A 24,869-nucleotide genomic window follows, 5' to 3' on the forward strand; every position below is an offset into this window, starting at 1 on the left:
AATAGGCGACTAATATATAGGTCTACTCAATTTGTCTAACAAGTGACTGGCAGTTACTGTAAAACATGACTGTCCATGGCTTCATGGGGGCAATGTAGCCCAGCAGATGAAAAGCCACAATCACCTTTAAGTCATCACATGAAACTTAATTCTAGCCACAGGAGTGACAGTTTGGGCCTTTTGAGGGCTTTTTGGGAAAGTATGAAACCCAATATTTGTCTATGGAGGATAATTGAGACACAGAAGGACACAGAAGGCTGCACTGTTGCTAGGTTATGGCCCCTATTCCCTGACACACACGCACACACACACACACACACACACACACACACACCTGGGCCGCATTTGTCATTAACTCCTTTGATCAGACAGACAGACATGTAGACAAACACAGAAAGACAGACAGACACTAAACTAACTGCAGGACTTTTTTGTCTTTTAATAGTTGAACAAACAGTACAAACAGACTCAGCCTTTCTCAGTAAAACTGCTCATAAAATGACAGTGATGTTAGTTGTTCCCTGTTATGTTGGTTTGCGAACATTAGTGTTAGCTTATATTAGCTAACTAACTGACTTTGTTAAGTTTAACTAATGCTGCATATAGATGAAGTGTTAGCTAATGTTAACATTTTCACATTTAGCTCCCTTATAAGCTGCTCCAAATAAAATGAAGAAAATTCAATGCATGTCTTGTGATGTAAACTGGAGCATAGCTGGCGGACAACCACCTGCTCGTATTTTTTGTATTTCTTCATGTGTAGGGAGAGAACATGTAGCTGACTTTTTATCATCACCTTGTATTTTAACCTGGTATCTTAATCAACACAAAATGTATAAATAATCCTAATGACAAGTCACTTTGAATCAGCTGCTGGTTGTATGATTCCTGGGCTGATACCCCCACTGTCCTCGTCACATTGGCCTTTGGTCTTATTGCTGTGACCCAGGCCAAAGCGTCCTACTCAACAGATGTGGTTCATCATGTGGTTGTTACTCAACCACATGATTGAAACGCATGCTGACAATTTCAGGCCTTTACAGCTCACATTTGCATGCTCTGAATCTCACAAGACTAGAAGGAGCCATATCACCTCACCCCCATGTCCACACACCCTGCTCTCAGGACTAACTTTATTTCCACTTGAGGTCCTTGGGGATTTCCAGTGAAGGGGCCAGCACATATGGACAGGTAAATCAAACATCTGTGAAGACATTTGACATTTCCTGATGCATTTTTTTTTTTTCAATTTTGGGATGTGTGCTTTTAGAAAACATGTGGCATGGATCTCGGTGCTTCTTCTCCTGGTTCACCCGGGTGTGGCAGAGACCTCGGACCCTTTGACAGATTTGGGTATGTCATTCCAGCGTCTCGTTTTACTTTTTCTCCAGGTATCTCTGCCTCATAACTAAGTATAATTGTCTCTTTTAACCAGAAAATATTGCTGGGAAGCTGGTTTTCTACCAAATTGAAGGAAATGACACCTTTGTGAGAGACACAGGAGAACTGGCCTCAGATGTTCCCACAGAGACCATGTTTGAACTCTTCGATCCCCACAAGAATTTCAGCACAGCAAAGTTCGCCTATACCTGGGACTTAGGCAACGGGTACAATGATTTCTCACATTTGAGATACTGAAAAAGGTTGGGATGCTTTTCTTTATCTTTCATACTTATTTTTTCATCTTTGATGCAGAGAAGTGATCCAGGGGACTGAGCCGGTTGTCCGCTATCATTACTCAGTGTCAGGAAACTACACACTGCGGCTGAAAGTGGGAATGAATGTGACCAAATATGCACCTCCGATCACGGGGGTCTACTCCACGGATGTTCGAGTGCTTGGTTTGTACTTTTGTATTCATATGTGGGAAAGGTTACTTTTGAAATGTAATAAGTTACAGATTACTAGGTGCCCTGCTAAACATGTAATGAGTAATCAATTTTTATTATTTAATGAAAGTAATGTAAAGTATTACTTTCATAACAAATGTTTTAAACTGGGCAATAAAGCGGAAAAGTCCTAAAAAAAAATAAACCTCCCAACAGTACACGACACAGATTACTGTCTAACTTTTATTAAAAGGTCTTCAATTTAACTTGAATTAAGATTGAAAAGTTTTGGTTTTAAAGCAGAACTACCAGAACAAATCATAAGTACGTGCATCACAGCTGACTGCAGTGAAAGAAAAATGTTTCCAGAACCTCAAACCAAGTCTACATTCAGGTCTACTTAATGCTGAGTGATGATACAACAACCAACAAGGCTGTGTACTGTTCACAGTTTATGGACTCTGGTTCCTGAATTACTCTTTGTAAATACCTCGTCATCTTATCCGACAACATTGCCAACCATCTTGGTGTAGTTGCTCAGAGAAATGCACATTGTTTTGATTGGTAGGCGCGAGGAGGTGTGAATTCAAACAAGAGAACCAATCACAAAAAAGGATAAAAATTTGAGCACATCCTGCCAAATGAATGGAGCCTGTCTGGATCATTGGTACATACATAAACAGAGTGAATAAACTCTATACATATAAACTTTTTACCAAATATAATATATTTGGATGCATATTTGGACTACAGATAAATACATTTTATCATTTATTAAAGCAACTTACATGAAATTACTCCCCAACACTGTATTGCAGATCAGCGAAGCTACTTGTTGCAGTTAAATAAATAAGTTATTTTATAGTGTTTATGTAGTTTATAAGTTTCATATTTACATTTTCTTTGAAACAAGTCAAATTGATCCGATGATATGTTTACGATAATAAAAGACAGTTTTAGCCAATGTCAATAAAACAAGACTCACATTATTAGTAACATATCAATCCATGAAAATCCCCTGAAAAAGGAAATAAGGATTGTGAGATGATCTGATATAACTGTTATTACATGTTCAGGTCTAAATGAACTGCTAAAATGGATTTATTTAAAATGTCACATGTAATATTTCAGCTCTGTCGCACTATGTTTGGACTTTATACAGTCACTTCCTGTTTTATTTTTAAATCCACCTCCACCGTCCATGGTGTGTGCCTTATTTTCAGCCGGTTTCTGCTCCCCACCTGTGTCTCCTTTTCTCGTCAGGTAGTTGTGTATGTGTATGCAGGTCGTACCCGGATGCACGAAGTCAAGAGTCCCGGCATAAGGAGCTTCACTCACGGACAGGCTGGTTCACAAGAAATGCGGCAGGGCAATGAAAACAATGATGCTGGTTGGAGCAGAATCCAGAAATAGTCAACATCTAAAAACACAAACCGAAATAAACAAGTGAATACAATATGCAGGGAATGACAGGAAGTAAAGCCCGGTCGGGTTGTGCCAACGTCTTCAAGTTAAGTTGTGTCTAAACGACTCGTTGTGAGGGCTGAAATGTCTGATAACTGGCATTAATTTGCAGACGCCATCAAACACATCGAAATGATGGGGCCATCCGATTACGAGGTGTCTCAGAACACCAGTTTGGCTTTCCATGTTGATGGGAGGTAAGCTGCATTTGGGCTGTTTAGTTTCTTTTACTGAACAAATATTCACTATAGAGGGGGAAGCATAGATTTACCAGGAAATGTCATATTTGCTAAATGTTAGTTAAAAATAAATGTGAAAACGAATATCATCCTCTTTTTCTATTTAATTTGAAATTAATTTTGATTTTTTTTTTTTTTTTTTTTTTTTTTTTTACCAATGCAGGTAAGAATTATTACCCATGTTTATTATAAAGAAAAACACCCCTCATTGGCCTCTGTGTGTGTGTCTTTAGTCCTCCAATATGGGTGTGCTGGCGTTTCCTCCCCAAGTGTGTGCCTGACATGACGAGGGGCTGCACGCTGACCGTGCTGTACGAAAACACCCTGAGACTGAACCACACCTTCACCTCTGTCGGCTTCCACTGTCTGGACATCAGTGTCCACAATGACGTTAGCAAGCTGGAGACCTCCTTCAGCCTCTATGTCAGGAGAAACAGTGAGCGACCAACCACCTACACACACAAGAAACACCTCAAAACAAAACGAGGGAAGGTTTGGGTGAAAGTTTCTAGAAGTTTCTGGGGAATAGTTTTAGCTTTATGAAACTGTTCCAAAATCAATTGGATAATTTCAAAAATATATGAAACAACAAAGCCAAGGTTTTTTCTTTGTGTGGATTCATCCCATCCACTCACTGGACTGCTTCATCCTTAGAGCTTTATTAGATGTGTAGGGCAGTGGGGAGTCCCATGAATAGACAGGGAAACTTTAATCAAAAGCAAATATTTTCTAATTTGACATGGCTGCAGTGCAACACATTTTTGTTATTTGTGGCAGCTTGTAGACCTTGAAAGCCTTGAAAACAGCTTTTAATAGTTTATCTTATATAAGCTATTGAAACACTGGAGAATTGGAGGACACAAATATAAAGCACAAACACCCTGAAAGTAACTGGTTTTGGTGAAATGCAAGCTGTTTATTAATTTGTTTTTATCCAGTAATATATATATATATATATATATATATAGATTTAAATTTCATATTATATTTCCTTTTTTTTTTTAAATGTATGATAAATATATTCCATTTATTCAAATTATGAATTTGTCTATGTTCGTTTTTACCTAAGGAGCTTGGAAATGAATATTTGTGGAATCTGATTATCTTGTTATCATCCACTGAACCCTTATTGAATACATCTCTTTATAGATTTCAAATTTATAAATGAATATTTTAATTTGTCTTTTATTAACTTCCTTTTTACTGTCAATAGAAACAAATGAACAACTTAATGACATTTGCAAAGTTCTCTTATCTCTCCATATTCTTGGCCTCCTGCATTGATTTAAATTTGTACAATTCGATTTTATTTGAATGAATTAAAATCAGTCACTCTTTACAATTAGAGCACGAAGGATTTTTAATTTAAGTTGTTTTTTTTGCAGTTAAAAGGATCTTCCAAACAAAGAGAAGCTGTGCTGTATCATGAGGTGTTTCCAATATGATCGGACCATGTGCCATTTAGCTGCGTTAGCTCCAAAGACGGAGCAGGAATAGTGAAAATGGAGGAATCCGAGCATATCAGAGGACACAGATCCGACTGGCCGACATGTCTGCTATGCTCAATTGATTTGCTGTCGTCGTGATCCGTCTGAAGTTGTGTTTTAAATGTCAGCTTCTTCCTTGCTGAGAAGTTGGCGTTTTTTTACTGTCAGAAAATGTGGAATTTCGTTCTTGGTATTTGAGAGTTTGATCTCAGCCTCACTGGCTGTCTGGCAGGATTACAAACTAAACCGGGTCATAAGGACATAAAAAAGATTACAGGGTGGCTCGCGTAGAAAACATCGACCCACACTGACTTGGTGAATTTTTTTCCCCCCTGTCTTGATTGCAGATAATGCCCACACATTCTTCGTCCTGTCATGCGCTGCCATTCTCGTAGCGACTTTCTCCTTCATCACGGTCATCGCCTGTCGTCCTCGTTATTACAGCAGATCACAGGTACGGTGCCGTTAAATCCCGCAGTGAACCATATGTGGCTATAACTCCCCCTTGTGAATGTCAAGTATTCTTTTATACCTCCCAATAACTTTTCATTCATCTGGGTTTGATGAGACGAAAAGCAGATTACAGGAAATGCTTGTATATAGTGTGAAGTATATAAAAACGTACCTGCTTCATCAATACTACTGTCAAGTATTCAATGATTAATATTCCTTCATGTCTGTGTTTTTAATGCTGTAAATGACCACAAGGAGGCTGCATGCCCCTAGAAATAAATCATACCAGAGCAACAAATAGTTCGGTAACAGAAAACCCACAAATTCAAATGGACTCTGGATGTGACACCGATTTTCATTTAATCTAAAAGTGCCCCTGAAATGAACACATGTTTCACTGTCTTCACTGAGTTTGTCTGCTGAATGTGATTTTGCAGATTCCTGATTCCAGTAACGCCATATTTACGAAGAACCAAGACTGTGACGGTCAGAGCTCGATATTTTTTAACTTCCCCAATGTGGAGAGAGGAGAGAAAGAGCCGCTCCTGTTGCAGCACGGGACACAGTACTCCTCTTAACCATCACACGGCTCTTCCGTCTGCTGTCCGTCTGTGTGCCGTCATACTGCAGCTACATACGTGTATGTAGCAGAAGAAACAACTGTCACATCTTTCATATCTTGTCATAGATGTATATAGCTGACCTGTGGATGATCAGGACACAACACATTTTTAATAGATTATAGTTGCATAAAAAGTGCCCTGGATGTATTTAGGATTTTTATCTAATCTGGGTTAATCTAAAAAGTCAAATACTGTAATTGCCTTAAAGTAAGGATGGTGATCAATTAATGAGTCACAGAGCTCAGGCTGACATTCAAATGGACTCATAATAAATTAATAGCTGGAGTGCAGGTCATGTTTAAACAATGAGTGTTTACTCAAGCATGCTGCGAATGTATCAGACCACTCATTTATTTATGTTTTGTTCGTTTTGATCTATGAATTTGGGCCTTGATTTGCTTTCCAGAATAAAAGTGATTGCTTTTTAAAACTTTTTATCTTTTCGTACTAAATGTAAAACAATATGTATAATCAGTTTTTGCAGGAAGCTAAGATTAATACTCTTTCAAGTAGAAGTGAAGTGATTCCACGTGATTGGACGTTTGACACCACTACTGTATCGCTATCACTTCGCCTACTTCTGAGAAAGAAGGGAGTTTTGTTGGACAGCTGCAATGTCAAGAGGAAATATGGTTGTGTGCTGGATGTTCAGCCTGTTAGACCACAGTACTCAAGATACGGAGGAAAATAAGGAGGAAAGTGAAACAGGGTCATCGAGGAAGATTAGATTATAACAATTCAAGCTTTGATCATATCTCACATTTCGGATTTGAATCGGTTATGAATTTTATAAAATTGCAAAGCTGCCCAACCCCGTTCACCCTTTTAGTTTTCAGTTTTCGTATTAAACAGGAGGACTTTGAAGACCTTCCTGGTGACACCAATCAGACTAGATCTGAGCCACAGCTTATGCCAATGGTAACATGTTCTTGTTTAGCGGGAATAATGTTCATTATATTCACTATTTTAGTTTAGCATATTAGCATGCTAACATTTTCTAATCAGAACTTTAAGAAGCAGTTTGCAGGATTTAGGGGGATCTATTGGGTGAAGTGCAATATAATACTCTTCCACAGAGTCCACCATGTTGCACTGCCATGTTTCTACAGTAGCCCATAAAGGACAAACCAAAAAGAGGGACTTTCAGATATTTCATGAGTTTAACGGCCACCGTAGATTCTCTGACAAATTTGGAAGGGGAGGAGAGGGGTGCTCAGTTAGTTGCTATCTGCAACCCCACCACTAGATGCTACTAAATCCTATGCATTGCTCCTTTAATACAAAGTACAACTGAGGCTAATGCCAATGTCATTAGTTTTTTAAGGTATTCATGAACTGAAGTAGAAACTAAAATTTTGACCTGATGGTCAGGGTACCAAGGTATCACAGAGATCTTTTATAGTTCATAATGATACCATTAATGTCTGTAGCAATACTTATTTAGCAATCCATTCAGTCTTTGTCGAACAATTTCATTCAGAATCACGAATGAGAACCTGGTGGCACTATAAAAAGACAGGAAATCAATAATTTTATTATGATTCACTAACTGAACTATGAATGTCTGTACAAAATATTTGCCCACCAAACTGGTAGATTTGATTGCCACAATTTAATGGGAATACATCCAATAGGTAATCACATTTCAGTCTGAGATCATTGTTGTGCAGTGTAATTAATGATTGATCAGCATTACTATTGATGAAGCCATCTAAATGTTTACTACAACCAAATTAAACCTTTTCAAAATAAGACTTTCTGCTAAACACTTCAGACATACAAGTTCTAATAGATTCTCATTTAGTACAAATTAAAAGCGTAAATAATAAAAAAAAATTAAAAAAAAATCATCAGGATGGAGTGAAAGAAATGGCCGAATAAAACAGTGGGCTGTCTTACGCAAAACAAAATCCTTGAAACTTTCTCAACTGCACTGACGTCAATCGCATTATTTCTGTTCTATTTGGTACCTTGATGGTGTTTAACGACAGCTTGTCCGCTGTAAGAGATGTCGCAGTATTATTAATTGTAAGACTCTTGATGAATGCCAGCTGTCAAAGACGCTGTTGGAAGCTGCAGATGCAAAAAAGAATATCACTTCTACCACAGGTCCGACCTTGAGCTGAAACACTCTCGTGATTAAAGTCTGCAGCTGTTCACAGTTTCTTTGAATAAAAAACGCTTTATTTGTTAAATATAAATCTGTTGTAGTTAGTTAAGCTCTGTGAATGTTTGCGGGTGGCTGTGCAGTTGTGGATTCTCAGAAGTCTTTGTGAATGAACATGAAAATATATTTATTTTATCACTGGTAGGAAGGTGTTAAAGTTAAAATCAGTGACTTAAATGACAACAAGTAAGACATGTGGGACCTTGTACATTCTTCTAATGTGTTGGTTTATATTTCTGGGTTGGTGTTTTACCAAAAATATGGTCTTTGGTTTTAAAAGTGGGACAATCTTAACTAACATATCCCTGGGCCACCACCAGCGCAACCCAAATGACTTATAAACATAAGCTCGGAATGTGTGACCATAAATATAAATTTAAACTGTTGAATGTTTCCTTCTGTGAAAAAAAAAAAGACTGACTAGATGTGGATTTATCAGACCTTGGTTACATCTGGGGCTTCTCTGATTGGAAACAAGTTACCTAAAGTATTCAAATATTAAAGCAGCATTAACACTTCCTTTTTTTTCTGTATAAACTTTGAGCAACTCATTATTACCTCATGAAGCTGATAGGGTGAAAGTGTTCGCAAACAGTTCCCTATTTATACATCCAGCCGATGCAGAGCAACATATGCCTTCGTTTCGATCTACATATTTGGCCACCTAATAAATATAAGTCCAATATTCCCTCTTTTTGGCGTGAATTGGGGGTCTGCTCCATGGAGGACTTTTTCCAGTTGTTGCAACCTAATAGGTGTCGACCTTCTGTTCATTTGGAAACTAGTGGAGCAGCTTTTAACCAATCAGCATTGACCACAATACACCATACGTTGTGCATCAAAACTCAACCAAAGCTGCCCTTCAGAGAGGTTGAGCAAACCTTAATGTGAACACGGTTTCCAGACTATAATCACAGCAAAGACTGAAGCTGTGCACAACAGGAGGGTGGAGGCCGAGCCAGGCCGGGCTCTTTTCTGGCCTCTGCCTCCTCAGAGAAATATCTGTTTATTTAGTTTTCTTTTCTGTTCACCAGCTTGTCACTGACTGAGGTAGTGTACAGCTGGCAAACACACTATGCAAAAGCTGAGAGGGAGTCCAATTTTTTAATTTGCAGGCTGGAAAATAATGAGCTGAAAATCTTTTAAATGCACTATGGGGAGGAACTGCTGATAACTCTTTGTAGATTATTTTATTGCATATGTCACATTACACTCAGTCATTTAATACATTGCTAATAAAAAATTAAGATATATTGAGATGTGCAGATTTAAGTGGTTTGCCATTCACTGAAAAAACTTGTATTATAATAAACATATAATATTCAAGAACTTCTGTACTTTACTTGATGAAAATATTTACTTCAATTTGTGTTTGTTGTATAATTTTTGATAAATCATGAACTTGAAATGTAGCCACAGTACAAATAAACAAACTACTTTCCAACAATTAAAAAAAAAAATCCATTGATCCAGCTTACACAATCCAAACACAGGCAGCTAACAAAACAATGAAACGATACAGACCGGCCTTGGACATCGTGTCCATTTCAATGACCATTATCGATTGTCGAAATGAGTATCTGGTTCAGCTCTGATGGAAACTTTCATGTTATTGCTTTTTTTCCTTTCAGCTCAGATAAAAGGCTAACATACAGAACATCCAGTGGTATAAGAAAATGACATGTTGTGAAGAGAAGAGGTTTACACCACAGCATGAGCATTAAAGCTGTTTGCTCAGACAAGGCCACCTGCAAAAAAGCGTGTGTGTGAATAATACAAATTGATCCTCACCAAGGAACACAGTGTGAAAGACAGGCTTTTTTTGTAATCACGTTATCTGATTGTTTAGTTTTGCTCAGGTTCAGCTGCTCATGTAACATTTAAAGAGCTGGTATTGATTAAGAGTTCATCAGTTTTGGTTTTAGTAAAGCTCAAATTATCCGTTACTATATCCAAAAATTATTCAAATGTATTAAGGCCTTTGAAAAAACTTGCAGTTTTAGCCCTCCTGGAGAGGAGCGAGTGGCTGGATGGTGCTTTGTCTCGGGAAGAGTGTCTGTGACGTCACCCCTGACCTTTCAGCCTCTCTCATCTGTTAAGAGTTGCTAATGCCACCCAGGACACCTGTTGTTGTCCTGACCCAAGCCATCTGAGGCTAAATATCCCACTCAGCCTGTGTTAGTAACTGCTCATGTCACCCCACTGCCACCTTACCTGCTTGACAGAATACCTTTACAAAAGACAAGAGGATTTAAAGCTGGTGTACAACGGCCATCTGCTCAAACAAAGTCGACTAAAGGTTAATTAAATGATCCCAGATGACCCTCGTTTATTTTGCAGGACTCTCAAATAAACACTGCAATATATTAAAGGTTGTCAACATGAAGCTGAAAGACAAAAGAAAAGACATTTGAAATTTTTAGCAGTACATATAGTTTGCTTTATTTTTCCCATTTTCATTTCTTGGCAAAGCAAATCATTTTCAACAATCAGAAAACATTTAATGGCACTTAAACATTTATAAGAAGGCCACAGGACAAGGTGGACAATACCTCATACATGTGCTAAAAACTGAGGTTACGTACAAAAAAAAGACTATTTCTCTGGACAGAGACACTAGAAAATGAAAAATTCCACATGTATGAAGGTTTTGATGAGTCTAATGTAAATACCTGGTCAGACGATCCACTGTAACTACAGTACAAATCACGAATAAATATATTTCAAAACATTGAAGCTATGAATATATTTTCAACATGATTCACCATTTAAACAGGCTTTGTTCAAATGGAAAAGGCCAGGGAGAAAGCACTGTGATAGACTCGCTAGTAGTATCACTGGTGTCAGATATGTATGCAAAAATTGGTCTGGAAAACTAAGTTAACAGAGAATTGTGTCGATTGCACACGCGATCCATTCATCCGTCAGCAAGAGCCACATAACAGATATGTGGCTAATCTTTCCAAGTTCTATTTCCCTTAAAATTACTGAACGTATCCGGATCAGAGGTTTGATCGATGTTGGCTCTAAGCTCATTCCCTGGTTAATGAAGAGACATAACATTAGCTGACCTGTAATCTTTACTGCTCACTCACTCCCACACAACACGCAACGACAGCTCACATGTCAAGGCAGTCTGGAGCTCAATGTATTTGTAGTGGCAGCAGTGTATGCATGTGTCTGCGTTGGACGAGAGTGAGTTATTATTACTTCAGAGCTTTGGAGTGTGGTGGGAGGAGGTGTGTGGGAGACTGTGGGGATGGGTGTTGTGTCTTAACACTAACACCTGTGGGGATTCAATTTGTGTGGTACTTGTGCGCTGAAGGTCAAAGTACCTCAGTGATTGGTAGAAAAAGAGATGTCAGTCAGGAGCTCTCTGATTGCCACTACAAATAAAACAGTAACATGTCAGTGATTGAGCCCAGACTGACTCCACGTAACAATTTGCACTTCGGTGCGTTCTCACTTTCGATGCTACATGTATGTAATCGTCACAATGTTAAAACTGCAACGTGAGTGTAAGTGTTTGATTTTTTTGAAATCCCACCTGTATGTAAACCAGATAAAACAACATTGTTATACAGACATCTATAAAAATTAAATCCATAAACAGCCTCAAAGTGAGAGCAGACGATGTTTTAAAAATGCCAAATGGAAACCAGCGAGAAAGGCGGACAGATGGGTTTTTAAGCATTGGGCAGCCGCTCCTGACACATCTCCAGGGGCCGTTTGAATGCCCCCCTCCCGAAAACCTCAACATTGCTTGCTAGCCAGGAGATCACATTCCCGGGGATGTACGAGCTGCAGTTGGCCATCGACTGGATCTCGACTGGCTTCAGAACACGGTCCCAAATGTTCACCTGACTCAGCTCGCCCACGAAAGCCTGTCCGGCGTCAAAGCGCCCGCCTACCACGTCCTGCAAGGGCCATAAACATCAGGATGTAAATATGAGCAGCATCAACAACAACATTATCACAGGTCATTATCTCTGTGAAGCGGAGGAGGCAATCAGTAGGGATAAGGGAGGACTAGTCATCAAACTTTCAAACTTTCTTTTAATGTATTAGTGCCTCGTCCTAGTCCCACTGTGTGGGACCATCACTGAGGTCACAGAGGTCAAACACATGGTTGGCTCAAGCTGATTCCAATGTGACAAATTTTTGGGCCAGTTAACAAAAAAAGGGTTGAAACTTTGAAACGAGAACTTTATTTCTGGCAGTAAGAACAATGACTATAGAGAAAATGGGAAACAAATTAGAATTATATATATTATTATAGAATAGATGATAAAAACAGGTATTCAATCAATTAAATATTTAAAAAAAATGCAAATAAACAACTTTAATGCTTGGTAAAAATTTCTGTGGGGTACACAGTAGGAGTACGGGGTCTTCAAAATTACATTAGAGGCCTTAAAGTTTCAATTGTCTCTCGGCTGTGACCACATTCAATGTAATATTTAGTCCGCTCTGTGTGTTATTTACAGCAGGCCTTTCAAGGGGAAGTAATTCATCTGAAGAACTTCCAGGTTAGCTCCTTGGCTATAGAAACAAAAGTCTACAGTCATTCTAGCAGCTCTACGAGGTTTTACTTTGGAACAGCGGACATAATGCTAAATGCTAACATTATCCTGCAAACATTAACCTGTTAACATTAGCCTGCTAACAAGCTGGCAAGGACAATGTTGTTTCCCAAGTATGATGTTTTTCATGGCTTAGTTTAGTTTGTAAGCATGCCGGCAATAAACATCTAAACAGTCCAGCTGAGATTAAAGGCAGTGTAATTTGTTGAGCAGATATTTGGTCGTACATCATAGGACAAATCCCAATGTTGACCCGATGATGACAGTTGAAGGATTAATCCTGAAGGGGAAACGTGTGTGTGTGTGTGTGTGCGTGTGTGTGTGTGTCTGTGATAGGTGCTGATATGTTTCAGGCTGGACCGAAGTGGTGGACCCAACCAGCCAATTAACACACTCACGAGAGCTGTGCTGCTAGTGAAGCTAAAAACACATTTTATCATAGATGTTTCTTTGTACAATTCAATGCCCTGCATTTAGTTAGAACAAGTTCCCTGTTTGTTACACACATCTCAACAGGCTGATACATTTCATTCATTCCTCCTTGGTGACATCTTCAATAATTATCTTCAATAATGCACTGATTGGTCCAGCAGGAGGCAGGAGGCAGGAGGCAGGAGGCCTCAGCATCTGTGTTTTACTGTTGCTCTGTAAATTGTTTTGTCAACATCTCATTGCTGCTGCTTTATTTTCTTGTTTCCATCTGCAGTCCGCCAACGCACTTCATAAATAGCACTGCTCATTGATAGAAAACTACTTGACATTACACTTTGAAGTGTTGTCGCTTGTGATAATGCGAACATGTTGCAGCAGACAGATGATACATTGTCAGTGTCACTTTTTGAAGCATCGGCAGTGTTACTCCAGTTAAAATGACTGCTTTCTTTGATCATGAAAGTAATGACGAAATCTAAAAATGCAGATGTTCATCAAGCATCCTGCTGCACGTTCTTACCTGCTCCTGCCCCAGGATGATGACTCCCCCTGGTTTGATGGGGTGCCAGGCTGCCAGGTTGTCACCGATTCCCAGCTTATCCCCATCTTGGTAAGCCTCCCACTGGCCGTCCCGTGTGGTCCAGGCGATGCAGATGTGGTGCCACCTGCCGTCCCGTACCTCCAGGGGCAGCTGGGCAACCTACGGTCAAAATACATTTTACTTTTGGAATTCTGGTAAATTTTTGGGGCAAATTTTCATTTGATCACAAAACAATGGAAATCCAATGACTTGCCTTGTCATTGATGAGCAGTTCAATTGGATTATTGCCCCATTCAATCAGCACAATCTCGTTTGCCTGCCCTGGTACACCATAAGAGAAAGGCGTCCCTATGCCGGGGCTGGCGCTGGACTTGATCCACATGCAGAGGGTAAAGGCGTACATCTCTGGCAGGCTCTTGGTGATGCGGCCGTACAAGTAGTTGGTCCGCTGGGGGAGGGACAGCTTAAACTGCTCCGGGGACTTGAAGTCTCCTCCACCTGGAATGAGACAGGGAGAATAGGCACGGAGGAGATAAGGGCAGGGCAGGAGAAGGGAACCGTGAGGTTACAATATGTCTTTTTTGTAAAGAAGGAAAGCAAGGAAACAACAACTCCCTTTATGTTTGAATAAACAGACAGCTCGGTCTTAAAAGTCTCAACAATAAGTGCTCTTTGTGTAACAAGCGTGCACGTCTGTCACTTCTATTTCAGCTTTGATTAACCAGAGCAGCTCAGCTCTTCTGCCTCCTATTCATAGTAGGTACAATATGCTTAATGTGCTGCACAATTCACTCTCCACTCATCCTTACCACTATATGTCACTGAACCTAAATTATATTGCTACATACATTTCCCCCATCACAGTGACTTAATCATCTCAAAACAATATTTCATTTTGATCTAAATCTGACAGTGATTGGACAATGCCCTCCTACCTTTCTCCAGCTCACTGATCCTCTCCACCAGGGCGTTCAGGGTGCTCTCTGTTTTCAGCCTGTATGCCGCCGTGGCGTTGGATAGCATGCTTTTTTCCTCCTCCAGGTTGCTGACTTTCTTCAGGAGCTGTTTCTCCAGCTCCCTTAGCCGAATCTGCAGCAGGTCGCGCAGCTCACTGGGGAACGAGACGCCGGATATGTTGGCCCTCATTTGCTGTTGCTGCAGGAGATCATGAGCAGGAAGTGCACAGAAATAAGCAGGGACAGTGATTCCCCCCTGAGAGCTGCAACTGACACCTTACATCACACATTGGAACTCTTCTGTACATTGAAAAGCTTGTAAAGACTTATAAATATTGTTATATATACATACAGTTTAAATGAAGATTGCTTTTTCTAATTCTTACAGAATCATTTTGTTATTGTTTTGAAAATTATGTTAATTTAACAAGCGTGTCACAATTTGGAGCATGACACAGAAGAGCAGAGTGACTCTTTTTTAATTCAAGACAAGCACAATCAACACAGGCCACTTAATCGGTCCTGCGAGAGTTTGGCCAATTAGTAAATTAATCTCTTTCCACTAATATCTGCGTTTGATCATTATGATACATCCCTAATGATTGTCGGAAGTGCTAATCCACTGCTGAGCAGTGAAACGGCACTCTGCCGAGTCAAACCACAATTTTACGCACAGTGGTTCTGCTTTGCGCAATTGGGGGCACCTTACCTCCAGGTTCTCCAATCGGTCTTTGAGGCCCTGCATGGTTTTTCCAAGACTGTCGATTGTGTCATTTGGATCTCTGGGAACATCCCCCATTGTATTTTGCTTTTCTTTGCCCCATGAACCACCTTTGTCGTACTTTCTATCGTCGGTTGCTGAGGCGCAGAGGGATAGCTTGGTGTTCAGCTCATTGATGGTGCCCAGCTGTTTAGAAATCGTTTCTTTCTGCTGTAAAATTGTCTCTCGCAGCTGCATGACGGTGTTTCGGAGTTCCTCTTCCTGACCCCCGGGGTTTAGCTCGGGTAACAATGTCACAGGACAACTGGCATCACCGCTGAGGGGGACTGTCCGGCAGATGTACCGCTTTCCATCGTCCTGCTGGCGGTTCGTTAGTTGACCACAACCCAAAGCACAAAAACATAACAATACGTACACGTGCGAAAACATATCGGCGGCACTTATCGATAAGGAAAGCCAATGAAAACGTGAAAAAAAAGTAGTCCGCCCTTAAATTCTGTGCGTAAAAGTGTGCCCTAAATAGGTCTATCCAAAAGACATCACATATAACTATTTCTCCAAAGTAACGCCATGACCAACCAGGAAATCAAGAAAATTCTGAGCGGAAAATCCAATCAAGAGAGAGTCGGTCACTGTATAAGCCCGTTAACGTGGATTGTGTTAACCGGACTATTCTTGGCGCACACAGAGCGCGCAGTGTGGTGTTGCTCAGACAGCCTCTGTTAAGAAAGAGGATTACCAAAAAAAAAGGTGACTGTGAAAGCTTCTGGATGGGTTGTAGTGGGCTGACGTCACTGATCAACTGGGTAAAACGTGTTTAATTGTTTGAAAATTGTTAATTGTTTTTGGAACAAAAGGTGTGAGCGATGTTTATTCCCCATCATTTCATCTCTTTGTATTTATTCTCACTTCTGATTGATCTGAGGTCCTTTCCTTCCTAATTGTTGTATGTGTTTGTGAGATGTTCGGGTTTAAATGATCATACAACAATACAACAAAAAACAAAGCATATTCATAAGATTTATAGTAAGACTGCAAGCAAGTAACTATAGGCTACTAGTGTAAATACAGTTTCAAATTCACACAATTAAGGAGACTTCAAGGCCATTTAAGGCCGTCACAAACACAACAAATCATTCTTAATGTAGGTGAGTAAAGCAAGCAGCGAAGAAACAGGATGTGGTGGTAAACAATTAGCAACAACTACGTGCCTGGCTGTGAAAGGTCAATAAAGCCTGGTGCGCAGACTGGAAGACATACTGCTGTGCTTTAAACATGACGTCCCACCATGCTCCAAATCACAACGTCAATCACAACGGTCTCCTTTAAAAAAACAAACTGTGGGATGACAGGCGAAAAGACGGAATTGTAATTGTTCACGGATGGTCTTTCAAACAGCAAGGGACTTATTGGTGGAAATTCGTATTTGCTCAAAATAAAGGATCAGATAAAGATATAAGATAATATAAGAGTCATTTGAGTGATTACTTGTGAAGTTTTTATTTTTGTAATAGGCTACACAGTTTATATTTCAGAGCAATTAAAGTCAATTCATTGCAACAGCATACAGTCATGAAAGACTCATGTCAATAGAATATTTCCAAAATCCATCAGGTGAGCCTGGTTAAATCCTTAAAGAGCAGCTGTGGCTGTCAGCCAATCAGAACCCCACACTGTCTCTATTAAACAAATGGGTTTTTGAAACTGAAACTCATTATTAACAAAATCGTTGCATGAGGAGGATTTCATTTTATGTACATGAAGAATATTAGTCATTATAAAGATATCAGAAATGATTTTCCCCCTAATATCGGTATGGGTAATATTGATATCAGTATTGGTCCAAACAAATCCCGGTTAAGTGTTTTGAGTGCAATTGTTAAGTGCAATTGAGAAATACTAATTCCTCCTGTGCAGCACCCATAAGTGGAGGCTGGTGTATGAGCAGATAATACATGATAATATAGCAAACACAGCTGTAATATAAAATCATATTACCAGTTGTCATAAAAACATCAATCAACTGGTTGTATACCGCTTGGAAAACTTAAAGAAAAGCATCACTTAACAAAAATCACTTCATCTTTTTCTTCTAAATTGCAGAATAAAGTAGTATCAGAAGGACAGAATCAAACACAAGTTCCTCAAAACTGACTTTAAATAAATGTACATGTTTACGTTGCACCTCTCTTCCAGTGTGTCACTGCACAGCGCAACAACCTGAGACTCTTCGAGAGTATTACAGCAAAGATTTTGGATGATGAGAAAAAAGAAAGAAACTATAAGAAACAGGATGTGTCAGAAGTGATTGACCATCAACACCTTCAGTTTGCTGTTCACAGGGCTCTTTACAAAAGCTGGTTACCATCCCTGGTGACAGGCTCTGCATCCCTCGGTTATGAGCAGAATATTTTACACTGACATCACACCTGCTTTCTGGTTACCAATGAACATAGACAAAAGCTACCTGCTGGCAACAGCTCCCGCAAATGGAAAACTCAGTTCTGATTGGGACAACTGTGCCATTATAAAAAAAAAATATCAAGATTTTCTGTAGCAACCATATTCAACAAAATGGAGGAGTGTCTGGTGTGAGCCTTTGACACACAGAGAACAGGTCCTCCCATGCTGCAGACCTCAGGAGTGCATATGAGCACGCAGACTGAATATGCACAGGAGCTTTAGATGCATAAATAGATTTTAGGGGTGTTGTTGATGATTCATGCTCGGTCGCAAGGAAAGTGCACTTCTTTCTATAGAGAAAATAATGCAGGAGGGGTGTGTGTGCAATCCGGCTTCATCATAAGGGCATCAGCAGCTGCAGCAGTGTGCCGAGGAAACACAAATCTAATGGACAGATGAGTGGTTTTTGGAAAGCCTCAGAACCAGTGTGTCATCCACTCTCCCTTCTCTGAGATAAAGCCCCCCGTCAGAATAAAACACTAATGAAACAAACAGGACAGCACAATAAGGCTGAGACAAACATCTTTTAGCAGATCATTATTACTTAAGGAACAGAGAGTGCAAAGGAGAATGAGAAAGTCGCATTATACGTCAAATTATCTCTTACATCATATGTGACATTCAGTGAAAGGAAGATCTCATTCTGCAGTCTTATTTTTACCAGTGAGTTCAGTCTATGGAGGGAGGGGTAGTGTGAGTGGGAGAATCATGAATTAAAACCCATTAGTAAAGCTTGTGGGTATAGGAGACGGGCTTGATAGATTAGACAAGATCAATAATGACCATCTTTCAACTACACTTTGTTATTTTTATTTCCAAAGCTATTAAAACAAACATATTGTGCAAAAAAAACCTCAATCCGTTTTGCCATCTACTTTCATTGGTGAACCACAGACGAGTGCTCGACAGCAGCTTAATTCGGTCACAATAAGAAAAGGGGAACAATTTTAAAAATGATCATGAGAGGTGATACGCTCTGATCTCAGATAACAACATGGTTTGTTTATAGACCATTTCAATGCAAAAAGGGAAAAAAATGTCAAGAGGAGAACCACAATGCAAAATCTTTTAGCGGTCGTCGTCTGAAATATTTTCTTATTTTAATAGGACCTATTGCAAAAATCTCACGTGCAAAAACTCATGTGATCACATACACATGTAGTTGTGCATGTGGGAAATGTGGTTTTGGAACATTTCCATGCTGTAATGTGTGAAGCCTATGTAAATTCCCATGTAAAAACCTTTCCACCTGTTTTCCCTGTTATCATATTTTGCAACATGTGGTAAACATGTGCTATACATGTGGTAACCATGGGAAACTCATGTGTTATTTCTGTGAGTTTCAGGTACTTGTGTATCCCGCATGTGAGGCACTTCTGAGACATCTGACGTACAATTTCAAGTGTTGTTGATGAGCCATCATACAGCATCATAAAAGCTTTAACCGGCCACAGAAAGAGCTGCACTCAGTACTCATCCAGGCTTCGAAAACAATGAAGGTACAGCCTACACGAGCTGGTTTTTTTTAAATTTGTTTTTATTGTAGTGTTTTCTTTTTCTTTTCTCTATGGTCACTGACCCATGAAATAAAGATACAAAACAATAAAACAAAGGAACAGTAATGTGTTTTGACAGACCAGAATGGACTCATTCATTTAAATTCGAACATTTACAGTAAGTACAAAAAGATCCCCAAGCTGGTTTTCTTAATCATCCTATAAACCTGTACTTTCCACAGCCACTTTCTAGATAGGTATTGGAAAAAAAACCCACAATACTTTGTACTTCACGTTCCTGGCTCACCTCTACCAAGGCAGTGCAAGAGGAAAGACGTGCAACATTTTCCTCTTGTACTGTCACAGTCTTATGGAAGTCTTAGTTATTAAAAAAACAAAACAAAAAAAAAACAGTCCTGAAGATCAAGATCTCAGTTTTCTGTTATTTTTTATTCTCCTCAAAAACACACCAGCTCACAGCAGGCATCAGGTAAGAGAATGATGTCGAAGTGCTATATTTGCCCTCCTTCATTCAAACTTTTTTTTTAGCAGTTTGATTCAAAGTTGTTGCATTTACAAGCATTGGCTCAGTTTAACAGATTAAATTCAGTTGCTGGTGTTTTAATTATTCACAGAAGTTCAACATTGTAATCACTTTACTTTGATCATTTCAGAACATGGAGTTTGGATCCCCAGTCCCCTTCAGTGGGCTGCCATCTTGTGGTTAAAACAGCCCACAACTTATATATACTTTATAATTTTCTATATTCATTCCCTGAAACCTGTTGGTGCGATATTTTTTCAGTTATGCTGCCTGTCAAGCACACATCAAATACTTTATGATAAGTCTTTCAGGCAGCAGCCCTCAAAATAACTAAAGAAGCTTTATTGCAAGTCTACAATATGTATTTTATTGTTTGATAGACAATGAAGAAATCCTGAGGGAAGAAAATGGCAACGACCATACCTGCATTACTTTGTCACAAATCTGAGGAAAAAAAAAAATAGATCTCAGAAATGTGTTAAACAATCTGAATTTATCGGTTGATTTGTAGAAAGAATTAAAGCTTTGAATCGCTGGTATTGAAGGTCCAAAAGTGGATTTTGTAGTCTGTGTTATAAGCACAGGGAAACAGACTATTTGAGGTTTAACCAGCCAGTAAAACATAAAGATGCTCTGAATAGTTGGTTCAACTTTCCATTTATAAAACAGATTCTTAGAGGTATTATGAATGTTTCCCAAGTTCTTTCGATTCATCCACATCCATCTCAGCTGTTGGAGTAAGACTTTCTGTACTGGGACGCTGAACTGTTTCAGAGCCACCGAGTGCTGCTGAAGGGCTCGGGGGAGATGAAGGACTTGGAGGTGTTGATGATTTTGGATCTGTAGAGGTCTTTAGGTTCAGGGGGGGAGGGAGGGGAAGGGGTTTGTTGGTATCAGACAAGGAAACAACAGATTTTATGCAGGGAGCTACAGGTGAGCCAGAGACGGCTGCTGGATTGGTAGCTGATGGAGTGATACACGATGTAGTCAAGATCAATCCAGGGGAAGGACTGAGGACTAAAGCTGCTGTGATGGCCGCTGTTGTTGGACGTTGGACCAGAGCAGACGCACACTTTTGTACATGAACAGCGAATAAATCGCTGCGGTTTATGATCTTCTGGCAATAGCAACAGTGATAGTGGTTGTTTGTCACACATCCAAGGCCGCATTTATGAATTTTATACCCTGCAAACAAAGAGAGAAAATGACAATCATAATATGTTCTTACTGTGACAGTGTTCACAACAAAAATCTGTGAATCAGTTCATAAATAAAAAAGCTCACCATCATTTAGATATGTTATTATGTATACAAATAGTGGCCGACAAATTACGACATTGACTTCGGCTCCTGACTATTACCTTTGTGTCTAACAGCATATCTCCCATGGCTCTGCATATGTGCTGCTATAGCAGGGTACTCTCCCACCCTTCTGCAAAATCGGCATTGGAATTTCTCTGGGCCTAAACAAAGAGGTGGAGGCAAATCCCCCTCTGGGCACATCGTCCGATGAAGCTGCAAAGCAAAGCAAAACATTTGAATAAATAGGAAATTTTTATTGGCATATTAATTACATTCATATTTCAGTAAAAAGTAGAGCCCGGTTAATTTATTGGGTGGACAATTTTATCAGCCGATATTACAAATATAGGCTATTTGTATCAGCCTATATGATGTCCGATATGAAAACTTTTTGTATTTACAAAACATAGTGCAGAAAAAGATTCTTGAGGTAATTTAGAAACCAGTCTAGTTTTTTTTTATTAAATAGTTATTTATAATCAATTCAATACACTGATGTCATTTTGGGCAATCAAGTTCATTGACCTCATGACCTGAAAGGTATTCTAAAACTAAAATCGAGTATATGGCTCTACTTAAGTTTTTTTCATTGAGAAACACTGATAAAGTTGAAGTGCCAGAAAAGTTGGAAGCAACTCACGAACTTAGTGTGGAAAATGTTGCTGTTCATCGCCGGTCCGGTGCCGCCACCAACAGGTACACCGTCACCGGATGTTTTTTTCAGTTCGGGGGTAACAGCGCTCGGTTTTGGTTTCGCAACAGCAGCGGAGATCTCCGGGACCTCAAATCGGGCCTTTTTCACAGCGGGTCTCCTCTCTGGAGAACCCAGCAGAGACCCACCGGGACCGTCCGTACTTGTCGCCTTCCCCGCAGCCTTCTTCCCGGCGCCTGAAACCGAGGCTGCCGCCGTGCCGTCCGACCCGGTGACTCCGTCCATCGCTGCATCTGCACCGTCGGCGGACCGCTCCAGTGAGCACACCCTCCGGTTGATCTCCAGCGTGATAGCGCGGAGCCCTTCGCTCACGTCTGCCTGGAGCCGCATCACGTGCCTCATCGAGCACACCTCCGCGTACAGCTGTTTCATCCTCCCGAGCAGGCTCCACACGTCCGCGTTCGCGGATGTCACCGGCGGCAGCTCGTCCAAGTAATGAGAGACGAATCTGGGAGTGTTGTCTCCACACTCGTCCATCACTTTAAGGCAACTCTTGATGTTTTGTGCGTCTTTTAGTGGCCCTTCGTGGGAGACGCGCGGCTCCGTCGTGGGGCAAAGCTCGAACAACACTTTCCTCGAGGTCTCTATCCACTGGGAGTCAAAAGTGTTGGTAGCCACGAGGACTATCTCGTCCTGGCTTAATGTCCTGTGTTTTAGAGCGAGGAAGTTCAGCAATTCATCCTCCACGATAACCTTTCCGTCGACGGTCTTGTAGATCTCAGGTTTCATGCGAGACCGACTGAAAACGGGAGCCGCCATCTCAACTAAACCTGAACAAAAATAGACCCGGCTTTTAAGTTTTACTGCATTTTAATTTATACCTACATATGTGGCACTATTTACAGAAAGTCCTTTAAATGGCTCCTCAACGACTAGTAAACACTTTATAAACATCAGATCAGCAACCATCTACGTTAACATCACTGCACTGAATTAGGAGTTTGCACGCACAGCACGAGTTACAATAACAACAACTTTAAACGATGCATTTTTACATACGAAGTTACATAAAACGTGGTTAAGACGAGTCAGTTATCGACTTAGGGGACAATATGCGTTACCTTTGCGTGAAAATGTTTATTTTTTATTTTTTATAAATCATTAATAACAGTTAACGCAACAAACACAGTCCTACCTTTCTGTGATTCGCCGCCATCTGCGACAAACTCTCGTTCTACACATCTCGCGTGGTTCTGTGACGTGATTTTACAACGTCTCGGACGCGCCTCCTGCTACAAATGCCCATCAAAAACGATGGTCTTATAGCCATTTCTTTTTTACGCCTATCCTTCCGCCGGTACTAGGATACAAACTTTTGACCAATAAAAGCTTATTTTTACAGCGCAAAACGCCAACCGTGTCGGTTTTCTGTGTTTAAAATGTAAAAAGAACACCATTGCACCGTGTTTGTACTTTAATACGGAGGATATGATGCGAAACACGCGGAAGTATACCACACGTCTGTGCTTCGGCGCAAACAGCACGAGCGCGACAGTTTCCTGTATGCGGCGCTGGGTGAGTGCACAGGGTCCGCTTCGTCTTTTAAACTTTGGGGGGGGAATGTTGTGGTTTTTTTTTTTTTATATCGTGTCTTCTGTGTGAGTAGCGTTTGAACAGCTTTTTGTGAGAGTGCTTTTCCCCTGCGGCCTGTGTTTATTTTCTCTTCAATAAGAGTTTCATGTTGGGAGGTGCGCGAGCGCTTTCTTTCTTTTTGGGGAAAGCTAGCTTATTAGCTAACAGTTGCCAGTATGTTCTGCAAAATTAATACATGCTGCTTTTGTTGTTTTATTAAGCGGGTGAATAGGTGTGCAAGGCGCTCTTGATAATGGAGTGATTCCCATTCTGTGCTGAAAACGCCGTTTTTTAATTCCTAAATACTACCGGGACTGCACAAAATTGTGCTAACTGACGCGTTTGATGATGTCATCATAGTGCGCCAATAACTAGGCATGTTTGTGGATCTTTTACCGGTTTGTTTTGTGGGACACTGCAATCTCCCCCCGAAACACCTCTTGAGTGTTGCTTAAATACTCAGCGGACACCGCTGCTATTCCTGCATTTAGTATCATAACTGCATCCGATTCATCACCGGTGTTTGAAGTTTCTTCTCTTGTCTTGTCATATTTGGACAGTGTCTGTGATCACACAGCTCTGTGCAGACTGCAGTCCAGTCTGTCCCTGCTGCCACCATGGCTTTCGTCCCGGCGCCCAGCCCCACGGTGGTCGACCAGACCACGCTGATGAAGAAGTACCTGCAGTTTGTGGCGGCGCTCACAGATACGAACACGCGTAAGTTCATGGACCTCAATGTGCGTTGTTTTATGTCAGATGTCTGGAAAAAGGCACAAGACTTTTCACTTAGAGTCAGATGAAAGCACCTGTGTTCAGCATGGGCGATGTGATGAGAGCGATATGCTTTAGTCCAGTCAAAGGTACGCGTGTCTGTGAGAGTGTTTGTTGGTATGAGTGTGTTTGAGTGTGTATCTTGATGTACCTTTTGAGTATGCTGGACGCTGAAAGTAAAACTGATAAGATCTGAGAGCCCTTGCTGAGCACACGGTGACAGCCATGAAAAGTGGAACTGCGTCATTAGCAAGTTTGATTAATGGCGACACTCTGTCCTCCAACTTCCAGCTGATGAAACTAAGCTAAAGATGATGCAGGAGGTCAGCGAGAACTTTGAGGTGAGTTTGATGAATGTTTTCAGTGTGTGATGGAGTGGATTAATTTTCTTTGTCTCTGCAGATGGATTATGAAGGATTTTTAAGAGGTCTTATGAATCCCACTAGTTTAATTCTGTATATATAAAAAAAAAGTAGTGGTAACTGAAACTTATGAAAAGTACTTTATGTTTCTG

The 24,869-nt window shown here is 40.3% G+C and overlaps 4 protein-coding genes across 5 annotated transcripts in view; 2 read left to right on the forward strand and 2 right to left on the reverse strand.

Annotated features, from left to right (window-relative positions):
* Window positions 1–1,256: 1,256 nt before the first annotated feature.
* On the forward strand, window positions 1,257–6,050 carry tmem130 (transmembrane protein 130). Its single transcript, XM_069156287.1, has 7 exons — window positions 1,257–1,353; window positions 1,436–1,607; window positions 1,696–1,841; window positions 3,406–3,490; window positions 3,766–3,968; window positions 5,367–5,473; window positions 5,910–6,050. Exons 1-7 carry the CDS (start codon window positions 1,257–1,259, stop codon window positions 6,048–6,050), a joined length of 951 nt encoding a protein of 316 aa, XP_069012388.1.
* A 4,627-nt stretch (window positions 6,051–10,677) lies between these two features.
* nptx2b (neuronal pentraxin IIb) lies at window positions 10,678–16,157 on the reverse strand. The gene is made up of 5 exons (XM_069155342.1): window positions 15,484–16,157; window positions 14,754–14,973; window positions 14,072–14,316; window positions 13,798–13,977; window positions 10,678–12,179 (listed from the first exon to the last, which is right to left on the reverse strand). The coding sequence occupies exons 1-5, from the start codon at window positions 15,922–15,924 to the stop codon at window positions 11,949–11,951; spliced, it is 1,317 nt and encodes a 438-aa protein (XP_069011443.1). The 5' UTR covers window positions 15,925–16,157; the 3' UTR covers window positions 10,678–11,948.
* A 3,728-nt stretch (window positions 16,158–19,885) lies between these two features.
* Window positions 19,886–23,178, reverse strand: LOC138201840 (uncharacterized). The gene is made up of 4 exons (XM_069155344.1): window positions 23,148–23,178; window positions 21,941–22,782; window positions 21,360–21,513; window positions 19,886–21,183 (listed from the first exon to the last, which is right to left on the reverse strand). Exons 2-4 carry the CDS (start codon window positions 22,769–22,771, stop codon window positions 20,681–20,683), a joined length of 1,488 nt encoding a protein of 495 aa, XP_069011445.1. The 5' UTR covers window positions 22,772–22,782; window positions 23,148–23,178; the 3' UTR covers window positions 19,886–20,680.
* A 979-nt stretch (window positions 23,179–24,157) lies between these two features.
* trrap (transformation/transcription domain-associated protein) overlaps window positions 24,158–24,869 on the forward strand; it is an 83,515-nt gene continuing 82,803 nt past the window's right edge. For both annotated transcript variants that reach the window (XM_069155970.1, XM_069155971.1), the window contains exons 1-2: window positions 24,158–24,301; window positions 24,647–24,696. In XM_069155970.1, the coding sequence (XP_069012071.1) occupies window positions 24,202–24,301; window positions 24,647–24,696 (150 nt within the window). In that variant the 5' untranslated portion in view covers window positions 24,158–24,201. The remainder of the gene's footprint in view (window positions 24,302–24,646; window positions 24,697–24,869) is intronic.

The sequence above is a fragment of the Embiotoca jacksoni genome, unplaced genomic scaffold (genome assembly GCF_022577435.1).
Source record: "Embiotoca jacksoni isolate LCO1_2020_lvr unplaced genomic scaffold, fEmbJac1.0.p SCAF_20, whole genome shotgun sequence".
NCBI classification, from domain to species: domain Eukaryota; kingdom Metazoa; phylum Chordata; class Actinopteri; family Embiotocidae; genus Embiotoca; species Embiotoca jacksoni.